Genomic DNA, 10,414 nt, shown 5'->3' with positions numbered 1-10,414 from the left:
CGGGATGGGTGTGTCAGAGGCGGTGCGGTTGGCGCAGGATAGAGCAGGGTTTAGAGCTGTTGTGCATAGGGTTGCTAGGAGTCGGAAACAACTCGACGGCACATAACAACAACAACAGCTGTGGGAAGTGGCTAGTAATGTCTTACAGCTGCCCCCTCTCAGAAGAATTGACCTTGGCCAAAATAACTGCTTTAGCAGTTAGGAGGCCTAGAGTTCAGGAAGAGTCTGCCCCCTTCAAGTTGGAACAAATTTGTGGTGCTAATCCTCTTCTGGAACTTTCTGTGGGACCCAGCTGAGCCTGCACTTCCACTGGACTGCCTTCCTCCACAGTTCTCTTGTTTCTCTCACATTTCTTTTGAGCTCACTGCCCTCACCCCCCAACAATCACTTGGAGAAGACTTTTTGACTTGGACTCTGGAGGGAATCCAGCCTGAAGTGTCTACGTGGCAGGCACAATTCTACGATCCCTGGGCTTATGGAAATGTTACTTTAGTAAAGAGATTTTGGAGAAGACAGTCATGTCATGATGTGAGGCTGGAGATATGAAAAGCAGAGATAATATGATCTGTGAAGAAAGGAGAGCAGTAGGGAAGGTGAATGAGGTATAGGTGTTGGGACCTGACCCCCTTCCATAATGGGGTGAGTTGGCACTTCTGTCACTTGCCTGAATGGGACCTGAATATAACACAAAATTAGGAACTGTTGCTTCTGTTAGATGTCGTTGAGTTGACAACTCACAGTAACCTTCTGAAAAAGAGATTCCAACCTGGCCTTATCCTGTGCCATTCTCATAATTTCTGATACACTTGAGCCCATTGTTAGTATGTCAAACCATCTTGTTGAGGGTCTTCCTCTCTTATGATGACTTTCTAGGCATAATGTCTCTTTCCCAAGATTAATCCCTGTTAAACAATATGCCCAAAATATGTGAAACAAAGTTTCACGATCCTTGCCTCTTAGGGAGAGCCCTGGTTACACTTACTCCAAGCCTTACTTGTTTATTCTTTCAGCATTCAGTCCTTTGCTCCAACCCAAAGGCATCCTGTCATTCTCAGTCATTATCTGACATTCAGATGCATAGTGAGTGATTGAAAAGATAAGCTTGGGTTAGGTAAAATCTTTACACTGACATCCTTGCTTGCTAGGACTTTGGAGAGCTCCTTGACCGCATATAGTTCCAATACAACATGTCTTTTGCTTTCTTGACTGCTGATAACAAGGGTGTTGATTGTGTATCCAAGCAAGATGAAATCATTGCAACATCAACCTTTTCTACATCTATCATGAAGTTGTCTACTGGCCCCAAAGTGAGAATTGTTATCTTCTTGAGGTTGACATGTAATCCGTATTGAAGACTGTAGTCTTTGATTTCCCAAAGCAAAGTCCTCTTTGCTTTCAGCAAGCAAGATTGTGTAGCTGCATAGTACAAGTTGTTGAGTCTTTCTCCAGTCCTGATGCCACATTCTTCATAAAGCCCAGTTTTTAAAATTATCTTTTCAACATACAGATTGATTAAATATCTATAAAGGACCCAGCCCTGATGTACATCTTTCCTGATTTTTAAACTATGTAGTTTTTCCTTGCTCTGTTCAGAAAACCGCTTCTTGGAATGGTTTTGCATTAATACAATCAAGTGTTCTGCGATTCCAATTCTTTATGTTAGCTTGATTTACACAGTCAAATGCCTTTGCATTGTCAATAAAACACAAATAGACATCCCTCTGGTATTCTCTGCTTTAATACTAAATCCATCTGACACCAGTAGTGATATCTCTGGTGCCATCGCCTCTTCTAAATCTAGCTTGAATTTCTTGTAGTTATCTGTTGATGTACTGTTCTAACCAGATTTGGATAATCAAGATTTTGCTTATTTGTTATATTAATGATATTGTTAGATAATTTCCCATTTTTTTGACCACCATTTTTGGAAGTAGGAACAAACAAAGATCTCATCCCGTCAGTTGGCCAGGTAGTTGTCTTCGAAATTTCTGGCAGACTAATGAGCACATCCCGGGCTGCATTTGTTTGTTGAAACAGATACTTTTTGTTGAAACAAGTCAACTGGCATCCCATAAATTCCTGGGAGCTTATTTTTTTGCCAATGCCATCAGTGCAACTTCAAATTCATTTCCATTGGTTCTTGATCATATACTGTTCCCTGAAATGGTTCCATGTCAGTCAATTCTTTCTGGTACAGTGACTCTGTGTATTCCTTCCATATTCTTTTGATGTGTCCTGGATCACTCACATCTTTTAGTAGTGGGAGAGGAGAGCCACAGCATGTTTTGAGTTGCTCATATGGAGACAACTGAAGAAAAGTTTGCTTCATGACCTTGGATATAAGAAGAGTTTGGATTCAAGTATATGGAACGTGAGAGTCACTGGTGCTGTGGACTGTGTAGAGTGAGATTCCATGGGACAGGGTATAGAATCTGATTGGACCATGAAGTATCACACATTCAGACTAAGACTTGGAGGGCTTGTGCAATTGCTCCAGGTCCCACAGCCTCAGAACCCAGGGATGTGGCACACCTTTTGGAGGTTGCTTGGTCTGGGGGTGGTTTGGTCTGGCAGTTGTCTGTAACTTGGATCTGTCTTCTGGGGGCAATAGGCTAACATCCATTTCCTCCTTCTCAGCTCTCATCCCAGAAGAAACCCCAGAGAAGAGTTTTCTCCTTGAGGGGGATATCATCCGGCCAGTGAGTGTGCATGTGCACATGTGTGCATATAATAACCCCCACTGCCCTGAATTCACTGCCATCAAGCCAATTCCAAGATTCCGGGTTCTAAAACTAGAAATTGCTTGTCATTTCTGCAGAGTGGTTGGTGGATTCTAAGTGCACACCTTAAGTTGGCAGGCCAACACATGGTGTCCTGTGTTGTGAGTGTAATAGCCTCACAGACAGGACTTGTTTTTGACCTGTGAAGAGCTGAGGCTTGCTCATCATAGCTCGGTAGACACCTCATCTGTTTCTAAAAGCATGGCTGCTGGATTAGGAATAGCCCATGCTAAAGGGTGAAAGAGGTGCTATCTGGAGAGGCAGCTGTGGTCAGCCTGGGGAGACTTCCTGAAGGAGAAGCCATGACCCCTGGGAGTCCAGTGCCTGTCTAGGACTGTAATGAGGAAGAGGTGAACACAGTATGCAAAGAGTGGCTGATGTGGGACAGTGAAGGGGCTAGATGGCAGTAGTGACCCGGAGAAGAAATAATGAGAAACTCTGAGGCCATCTTGGCTGGGATGGAGGGCCAAGTCACAAAGAGGCTGGATGGGAATTGAGGTGACTTTATGGCATTCAGGAGAGCATGGCTGTCTTTTAGGCTGCTGGGGAGGATAACAGGTTCTGGGTCAGGAAAGTGACTGGAGGGAAGCCAGGCTATTCTACTAGTTTGGAGGCAGGAGCTCTGGTGAAGGTGCAGCATGAGGCAGACAGACCCAGGGTGGGCCCTCTGTTCAGTCATTGCAGGTAGGAAGTCCTGTGATGACCAGGAACAGAATAAAGTGAAGCTAGTTGGTGGGCTGAAGGGAAGCCATGATGGTACTGGTGTTTAAAAGGGGTTTTTGGAGGAAAAGCGGAGAAAGGAGCTACTGAGAGCAGAGCTGCTGTGTTAGCACTGCCTTAGAGGGAGCCTGTCACCATCATTTGCTTGCATGCTCAAGGTTACTTGGTGAGCTGCTGGTCTCTGAGGCAGGGGTGCTGGGCTGGGGCTGCTGCCTAGGGCCTGGAGCCCTTCTTAACTAAGGTGTCCTGAGTTCTGGGCTGTCTAGCCAACCTCTTGATGGGTTGGGGGTGGGTCAGTGTGTGTCCTCAGGGACCCTGACCACACTTCTCTCCCCAGAGTCCCTTCCGGCTATTCTCAGCTGCCAGTAATAAGTGGCCCAAGAGCAGCACTGGCCTTGTGGAGATTCCCTTCCTGCTCTCCAGCGAGTACAGTGAGTGGACGCGTCCCCGAGGCCAGCAGGCCCTCCTTCACTGCCTCAGGCCAGGATGCTCGTTACTCCCAGTATGACCATCACCAACTCTTTTCAGCATCACCGCCCCAGACAGCCCCAGAAGACCCTTAACAGAGAACTTTGACTCCAAGGGCTACGTGAGGGTTACAGTCTTGAAGGAACTGGTTGGGAAGATACATTTAAGGGCTACCTGGTCCATTGAGAGGCTGCAAAGCCAGGCTTTCTGTAGCCCAGTCTGCCTCTCCTCAGTGCCATTTTGCTGCCCTTTGATGTTCCATGTGGGGAGAGCTTTCTGGGCAGACGCCAGCAGGGACACGTGGGCGTTCAGTCAGGCTATCTCTTCCCCAGATGAACTCAGCCGGCAGGTCATCATAAAGGCATTTGCCGAGTTTGAGCGTCTCACGTGCATCAGGTTTGTCTCCTATGAGGGCCAGCGAGACTTCATTTCCATTGTCCCCATGTCTGGGTAAGTGTCCTCCCAACGCTCAATCCCTGTAGATCTATGAGCATACACATTGGGAGTGGCTTTCATGGCTGTTTTCTGGGCTCAGCCTGGAATGAACTAGGACAACGACTATAGGAGAAGGCCTGGTGGTGTTGTAAGTTAAGCGCTGGGCTGCTGTCTGAAAGGTTGGCAGTGTGAGCCTGTCAGCTGCTCCACGGGGGAAAGCCAAGGCACTTCGCCATCTCCTGTGGCATTGACCCCATGTACATGGAAGCCTGTCTGCACCTGCGTCATCCCACAATCTTGGTGGTGCTTCGCCCTGTGGTTCCAGTCATCAGGCCAGAACCGATGGGCAGTCTACCCTGGCCTGCGGGGTCACCATGAGCTGGATCGGCTTGTCTAGAAATCCACGTTAGGGCCTTTCCCCTGGGCCCTAAAGTCCCCTTGCCCACCCTGAGGGCTTGCCAAGTGTGAGATGACCCTGTAAATACTTAGGGTGGGAGGTGGAGGTGGGTTGGAATAAAGTGTGAACAAGGTCCTGGCTCACAGGCCTCACAAGGAGCTTCCTGGGTGGTGAGCTGAGTGGAGCATTTGTCAGACAGCTCGCTCTGTCCTTGCTCGGTGCTGATAACTTGTGATGGGGAGAGTGTCCCTAACTTCTTGAGCCTTTTTAGGGGTCCCTAACAGGGACCTGAGGTAATGGGTATATAAGCCTTGACATGGGTTCCACATGTGGACATGCTCATGCAATGAGCTGCTTCCAATCTTTGTGTTAATCCAACACCCAGCCTAGTGGTAAAAAACCACACTGCAATTCCAAAGGCACGTGGTTTGAATCCATCAGCTTGCTCCATGGGAGAAAGGTGCAATTTATTGCCTCTGAAAACCCGCTGGAAGGTCAGCTATGTGTTCTGACTCGGTGGTACATAACAACCTTCTGCAGCTCAGGCTGGTCATGGGCTCCATTATACCCATTTCTGAGAAGGCCAAGTGGTGAAGGAACTAAAGAGGGGATGGTGAACCTGGGGCTAGGGCCTAGTGTGGGGACTCTTCTCCTAACACTTGAGTGGTGGACCTGCTCTAACTCTTCAGGGCTAACAAACCCTCTGGGCCTTACAGGTGCTTCTCTAATGTGGGACGCAGTGGGGGGATGCAGATGGTATCCCTGGCACCCTCCTGTCTCCAGAAGGGCCCAGGCATCGTGCTCCATGAGCTTATGCATGTGCTAGGCTTCTGGCACGAGCATGCCCGAGCTGACCGGGACCGCTACATCCGTGTCAACTGGAATGAGATCCTGCCGGGTAAGCCAGGCTGTGCTCAGGTTAGGCTGGGTCTGGGGGGTCTCGAGGGGGAGAAGGCAGCTCCTTAAAAGAGGTTGACCATCCTTCCACCATCTGCCTGACCCCTACCTTTTTGGGGGTAGGACAGTGGTTCACCTGTTGCTCTGGGCTCTGTGCTTTCATGTCCACTATTGAGACCAGACTTGGGGCAGGATCATTCACTTTGTTTCTCCTTCCTTCTCATTGGCTCTGCCTGTTCCTAGTGTGGGGCTGGTTTCTTAGGCATCAGATGGGAGTAAGGGCTGTGCTCTCGCTGGGGGAGGTTTGGGGCTTTGGGTGACCTGTGCTAGGTTCCAGGTGAAGGGAGCTGAGGGTAATGCTGCAGGGCATGAGTGTAGATGAGCCCAGAAGGATACAGGGTATGGGGGGCCACCTTGGTCAAGAGGAAACAGAGGCTAGGCTGTAGAGCTGGGGGGCTGAGAGGTGGCTTTGTGCCCTGAAAGTGGAGAACTTTCAAATGCTTGTTGGATACTTGTAAACATTTGTATGTGATCACTCATTACCATGCAGGGAGAACTGATTCATAGTTGACCTCTATGCCTTTGCAGACTATAAATCACATGAGAGGAGATGGCCCATCTTTCTTCCTCAGTACTGGTAGATTCAAACCACTCATCTTTGGATTGGAGGAAAATGCCCTACCAACTAGGCAGGGTGAGGTTAATGCAGACAAACCCTGGGTTAGAAAGGTCTAGAGTGCAGAATTATGCTGATTTGTCCACACTCTGAACCAACTGATTCAATCTCTATGGGCAACAAACTGTTGATCGCCTTCGCTTGTTGCACATGCAGCATTTAAGTCCATAAAATGTCAAGGTTTTTCTTGGACTCAGACCAGCCCATGCAAACCCACTGCTGTCAGGTCTATTCTGACCAGTGACCCTCCCCTGGCTTTCCAAGGCTGGAGGCTGTCACCTTCCTTCCACAGAATCGCTGAACGGTTCCTTATGCTAACTGTTTCCACAGCAGCTCTTTGATATGTTGACATTTTCCTACCAGGACTCTGGTCTTCTTCCACTAACTGAAGGCTCAATAAGAACAGTAAGAACTGTTCTGACTTATCTACAAATTTTTAAAGTCAGACTTCCTTTGTGACCTGGTTGGCTGCTTGTATAAACCTAATGATCATGCTGAAGTAAGAGCAGAAATTAATAATGACTCAAGAACTAAGACATTTTCCACTTGGAAATACTAAATAAACCAAGACAAATTTTTGTTTTAGCTCACTGGTTAAAGAAGAAATCCAAATGGAAATAAATAGAATTCTCCTTTAGAAACCATGAAAATATTATGTTATCTGAACATACAGTTCACAACTCAAGCAGTGCTCAGGGAAAATGTGTGTAGACTCTGATTCACTTGCTCTGTTTTTCATTAAGTATTTCAATCCAAGCTAGGAGAAAATTAATGAAAAGGAAGCAAAAGGGAATTAATGAGTTAGAAACCAGCACTAATAAATTAAAGAGCTATTTCATATAAAAATATTTTAAATATCAGCTACCCTAATTGGAAAAGATACCTTGTTTAAGAATGGAGGACAGTGAAAATATATTTGCATTTGGTTAATGTGCAGTTATAGCCAGAACACACTTTGTACAATATATATACTAATCCTCACCCTGGGCAGCAATGCTGCTTTGGTTAGTGTTAAGGGAGCTGGTGATGTGGGGGGGTGGGGGGGAAGTAGTGTGGCCATTACTAGGCCTGGAGGTGGGGTGTTGGGTTAGGAGCTCTTAAAGCTTCAGCATGGAGTAGACATTTTGGAAAGGGGGGGGGTTAGATCTAAGCCACTTCGAGTGGTGTGTGATTTCTTTGAAGGTTAAACATTATGCAAAGATTAGTTTCCTACATGGTGAATTTGAGGAATTCACATTCCATACCCGACATCCCCCACCATTCACCTCACCTCTGGCTTCTCACACTTTGCAGTGTTCTTTTTCCAGGCTATGAAATGAACTTCCTGAAAGCTCGGAGCAGTAACATGCTGGTGCCCTACGACTACTCATCAGTGATGCATTATGGGAGGTCAGCGCCTACCCCCTTCCTTGCCTGTTATCTTCTGCATTGTTCTCTGGCCCCTGCTGGGACATGGACTTGAGCCTCTGCTTTCTGGGTTCCAGGCTTGCCTTCAGTCGGCGTGGGATGCCCACCATCCTGCCGCTCTGGGACCCCAGTGTCCACATTGGCCAGCGATCGAATCTGAGCACCTTGGATATCACACGAGTCCTCAGGTTTTATAACTGCAGATCAAGTGATCATAGCGCTCCTGGTAGAGGTGAGTGACATGGGGTAACATGGGACAAAGGTGGTTTAAGGAACCTGGAGAAGGTTTAAAGGTTTAAATTGACAGAATGAATGAGTACATTCACACAATGGTGTACTGTGCAGCAGTGAAAAATGAGTGAACAATAGTTACACACAACAGAGATGGCTCTCAGAAGCACAATGTCGAGTGAAAAACCCAAATCACAGACTGCATTGGTATACTACTACTATAAAGCTCAAAACCAGTAAGAAGCAACCTACATTATTGAAGAATTAAAAAAAAATAGAAGCAAAGGAATGATAGAAAATTCAATGCTATGATTACCTTGAGGGGAGGCAAGAGAAAGGATATAATATGGGCAGCTTTCAGTAATAATGTTATATTTCTCAAAATGGAATACTGGGATTGTTCATCCTCTCCATATTATAGATAATGATTACACATGAGTCCTAGATGGAGTAATCAAATGTTCAATTGCTAGTTAAAAGGTTGTTGGTTAAAACCCATTAATTAGGCCTGGTGATTCTTCTAAAAGAGCAGCTCTGAAAATGCCTTGGAGCAGCGTTGCTGTGCACACAGTTGCCACTGGTCAGAGCTGATTTGATAGCAAAGAACATACACAGGATATAATTCACACAGCATACAACTAACTTGTATAAAGGAGACAGTTTAGTGACCTTTGATGTTAGCAAAACTGTGCATATGAATGGTGTTTTTTTTTCTTTTTTCTTCACACTTCCTCCCAAAAGAAACCTTATTGCTACTCCAGGTCACTTCAGTTTTCTTCTCTCTTTTTTCCTCTAGGCCCATTTTAAACACTTACGCAAATAGAAAGATAATATGTGGTCCTTTTGTGCCTGACTTAATTCACTTAGTAGATTATTTAAAGGTTCATTTAAGCTGTAGCATGAATCTGTAAATGATTCTTTTTTATGGCAGAATAATTGCATTTTATAAATATACTACATTTTATTTTCAATTCATCAATTTACAGACATCTGGGCTGTTTATATTTTTCACTTCTGAGTAATGATGCTATGGACATCTATAAGTCTGTGTGGACATATTTTAGTCTCTTGGGTATATGTACTTAGGAGTAGAATTATTGGATCATATTGTAACTTTAAGGAGCCTTGGTGTAGTGTGTAATGGGTTAGGTTATGAACAAAAAAAAAGTCAGCAGTTCAAATCCACCTCATGTGCTGAGGAAAAACATGACAATCTCCATACATAAAAATTTACAGTCTTGGAAACCCATTGGAGGATCCTGATGAATCAGAATGGACTTGATGGCAATGGGTTTGTGTTTTGGGTGTGTTATACATTACTTAAGACACTGCCATGCTGTTTTCCAAAGTGGGTGCGTTATCTCATTCCCATCAGCAATGGATGAAGGTCACAGTTTCTCCACTCCCTGTGAACACTTGCTATTTATCTGTCCTTCTGCTACTAACCATATTAGTGGGGTAAGACGGGATAACATTGTTATTTTTAAATTTTTTTTTTTTTTTTAGTGTGCGTGTACCGTCAAATCAGGTCTGACTGGTACAGGAGGATATTGCGCCTCCTTCTCCGGCAGAGCGTCTGGTGGATTCGAACCGTGTTCCTCTGGGATTGCAGTCCAGCTTCTTGCCACTAGGCCACCAGAACTCCCCTTATTTTTAAAATTTTTATTATTTTTTTTTTGTGTGTGTACTGTCAAATCGGATCTGACTGGTACAGGAGATCTGCCCCTCCTTCTGCAGCAAAGCATCTGGTGGATTCAAACCGGCTATCTCTGGGATTACAGAGCAGCTTCTTGCCACTAGACTACCAGAGCTCCCTGGGATAACATTGTTTTGATGTAGTCCCGATGACTAATGATGTTGAGCATCTTGCATGCTCACTAGTTCTTTGCAGAAAGTCTGTTCAAACCTTTTGCCCATTTTAACAATTGTGGTGGTATGTGCCGTTGAGTCACTTGCGACTCATAGTGACCCAATGTACAACAGCCCTAAACCCTGCTCTATCCTGTGCCAATCTCACTGCCTCTGACACCCATCCTGATTACCCCAGTCACTGAATCAATCCACCTCATAGAGGATCTTCCCCTTCTGTGCTGTCCCTCCACCCTCCCAAGCATGATGTTCCTCTCCAATGACCTCTCCCTCCTTACAACATGTCCAAAGTATGTCAGACAAAGCCTCAGAATCCTTGCCTCCAAGGAGCAGCCTGGTTTAATCCTCTCAATTAGGTTGTCTTTTTATTGAGTTGTAGGAGTTCATGCATTCTAGATACCAGTCTTGTATCAGATAGATGGTTTGTAAATATTTTCTCCTGTTCTGTGGGTTGCCTCTTTATTTTCTTGGTGGTGTCCGTTGAACACAAGGAGTGTCATATTGTTTGTTGTTGTTGTTATGTGCCGTCGAGTT

General features: G+C 45.6%; 1 protein-coding gene across 1 annotated transcript in view; it reads left to right on the top strand.

Moving 5' to 3' along the window:
• ASTL (astacin-like metallo-endopeptidase (M12 family)) overlaps positions 1–10,414 on the top strand; it is a 25,797-nt gene that overhangs the window by 2,562 nt on the left and 12,821 nt on the right. Inside the window, exons 3-8 of the mRNA XM_006900711.1 lie at positions 2,638–2,699; positions 3,838–3,931; positions 4,301–4,418; positions 5,517–5,698; positions 7,681–7,762; positions 7,858–8,012. Coding sequence (XP_006900773.1) covers positions 2,638–2,699; positions 3,838–3,931; positions 4,301–4,418; positions 5,517–5,698; positions 7,681–7,762; positions 7,858–8,012 — 693 coding nt within the window. The remainder of the gene's footprint in view (positions 1–2,637; positions 2,700–3,837; positions 3,932–4,300; positions 4,419–5,516; positions 5,699–7,680; positions 7,763–7,857; positions 8,013–10,414) is intronic.

Source organism: Elephantulus edwardii, unplaced genomic scaffold (genome assembly GCF_000299155.1).
Source record: "Elephantulus edwardii isolate Elephantulus edwardi_28Jun2011 unplaced genomic scaffold, EleEdw1.0 scaffold00291, whole genome shotgun sequence".
NCBI lineage: Eukaryota > Metazoa > Chordata > Mammalia > Macroscelidea > Macroscelididae > Elephantulus > Elephantulus edwardii.
Note: the sequence above shows the minus strand (reverse complement) of the source record. Positions and strands in the feature narration are given on the sequence as shown.